This window comes from Micropterus dolomieu, linkage group LG18 (genome assembly GCF_021292245.1).
Source record: "Micropterus dolomieu isolate WLL.071019.BEF.003 ecotype Adirondacks linkage group LG18, ASM2129224v1, whole genome shotgun sequence".
NCBI lineage: Eukaryota > Metazoa > Chordata > Actinopteri > Centrarchiformes > Centrarchidae > Micropterus > Micropterus dolomieu.
The window spans coordinates 7,161,372-7,163,601 of record NC_060167.1 but is presented as its reverse complement, the minus strand read 5'-3'; the positions used below and the strand labels follow the sequence as shown (position 1 = coordinate 7,163,601).

The following is a 2,230-nucleotide window of genomic DNA, read 5'->3' as shown; positions in this document are numbered from 1 at the left end:
GTTATTATAATCATTAACATTACGACTGTTACCATTAACACTACTATAAATATCTGTACCATTTTTCATTTAGTCTATAGCAACATCACCTTTACTGTCTGTACCTCTGTGTGTGTATATTGTGTAGGCTGCCTCCCTCCCCTCTCTCTCTCCTTCCATCCCTCTCTTTTTCTCTCTGTTCCTCTCCTGCTCTCTCTCTCTCTCTCTCTCTCTCTCTCTCTCCTTCACCCCAACCGGTCGAGGCAGATGGCCGCCCACCCTGAGCCATGGTTCTGCTCGAGGTTTCTGCCTCTTAAAAGGAAGTTTTTCCTTGCCTCTGTCGCCTAGTGCTGCTCTTGGTGGGAACTGTTGGGCTTCTGTAAATAACAAGTACAAAGTAGACCTGCAGGTCTAGACCTGCTCTTTTATGAAAAGCGCTGTGAGATAACTGTTGTTGTGATTTGGTGCTATATAAATAAAATGGAATTGAATTGAATTGAATGGTTGTTTCCTTCTTTTCTCCTAGACACAAATGAGCTGCTTTTAATACCAAGGTGAGACCAAAGGCCTTTTCTCCCACTTCTCAAATTCATCTCAGGAGAAACAACCATATAAAATCTCATTTATGTCTTACTCTGATCAAAACAAGAGATCTCTAACTGATCTTAAATAAGTCTAATTTAAGTCTCCTGAACATTAGACCGTGAGATCAGAGAAAGAGCTCAAAGAAAACTCAGCTATGACTCCTGGGATCTCATAATTATTCTCAAATATGTCTCAGTTTTCTCATATTGGCCTAAGGAGCAAAAAACTCGTCTCTGTCTTACTCTGATCAAAAGATGAGATCTCTACAGTATCTTAAATAAGTCTAATTTCAGTCTCCAGAATGTGGATCAGAAAAAAAACTATATATTATACGATATTTCTCAGTGTTGTCTTAGTGACCCCCCTTAGGTTATTTTTACTTATTTTAGTACTTGTACTTTAGTACTTTAGTTGAGTATTTTCTTTTTATGGGGGTTTGTACTTTTACTCCCCTTACTTCTCTACTACTACTCTACTCTATTTAAAGACAATCAGTCCTTCATAATTGATTTTAGCTGGATGGCGCAGCGGCAGTGTTGGTCCCCTTTGAACAGCAGGAGCAGGATTCAAATCCAGCACAGTTCTCCAAGCATAGACAGCAATATAATACAAACATCTCCCCAGAGCTCCCAACTGCTTTTTAGGAGCAATAAGCAAGACATTAATGAACTCAAAACGATACAATGATGAGATCTCACCTGTTACTTTCATTTATCCTATTGTAATCTCAATTCAGTATCCATTTGTCTTACCTAAGTCTCAAAACCTCAATCTCTCTTCATCTCATCCTTTTCTCCTAAGGGGTTTTAGGAGCAACAATTCAGATGAGAGTGATCTCAAAAAGATATATTATTGAGATCTTAGTGTTTTCTCAAGAGTTAAAGAAAAGACCATTGAGCAAACCACCTGAGCAAAAGATTTTTCCTCTGGGTGGTGCCATGTGTTCTCCAGGTAAGCAACGCACACGCACCCAGACATCCACATGATGTAAAAGAAAACGTGATTCATCAGACCAGGTAACCTCCAGTCTCAGGTGTTGTGGGAGTTTATTCCAGGCATGAGGTGCATAAAAACAGAAAGTTGCTTCTCCATGTTTTGTTCTTGTGAAGGGAACTGTAAGCAAGCAGCCCAGTATCGGAAGACCTGAGGGGACCATGTCGCTGGTCCACTGCTTTTCCTTGCTTGGACCACTTTTAATAGGTACTTACCACTGCGGACCGGGAATACCACACAAGAGCTGCAGTTTTGGAGATGCTCTGTCCCTTTTCATTGGCACTCCGGCCCGGGGATGCTTGCTATGGCGCTATGTAGGATTTAAATCCCTGGCAGGATTTCTATCACGAGAACAGCATAATGCTTTATGGTACCACAACAAGAGTCTTTAGCAAGCAAACTATAAGAAGAAGCAAAAAGTATATAATGTACAATGAAGGTTCATAACAAATAAACAAAGTGTACAGCTGTCCTTACTTAATGACGTGAATTACACTTTTAAATGGTAGGGGTGCCAAATAGCACAAAAAAACAAATCTTACATGTCCCAGATGCTTTTAAACGTGCTTTGGTTAGTCCCCTACTTAAAAAGCCTAATCTTGACCCCAATGTGTTGTCTAATTTTAGAGCAGTCTCACATCTGCCCTTTCTTTCGAAGGTGCTGGAAAAAGTT

General features: G+C 40.2%; 1 protein-coding gene across 1 annotated transcript in view; it reads left to right on the top strand.

Moving 5' to 3' along the window:
- The window catches only part of raly (RALY heterogeneous nuclear ribonucleoprotein), a 109,571-nt gene extending 107,860 nt beyond the window's left edge, over positions 1-1,711 (top strand). Inside the window, exon 6 of the mRNA XM_046029642.1 lies at positions 1,674-1,711. Within this exon, the coding sequence (XP_045885598.1) occupies positions 1,674-1,711 (38 nt within the window). The remainder of the gene's footprint in view (positions 1-1,673) is intronic.
- The last annotated feature ends 519 nt before the right edge of the window (positions 1,712-2,230 follow it).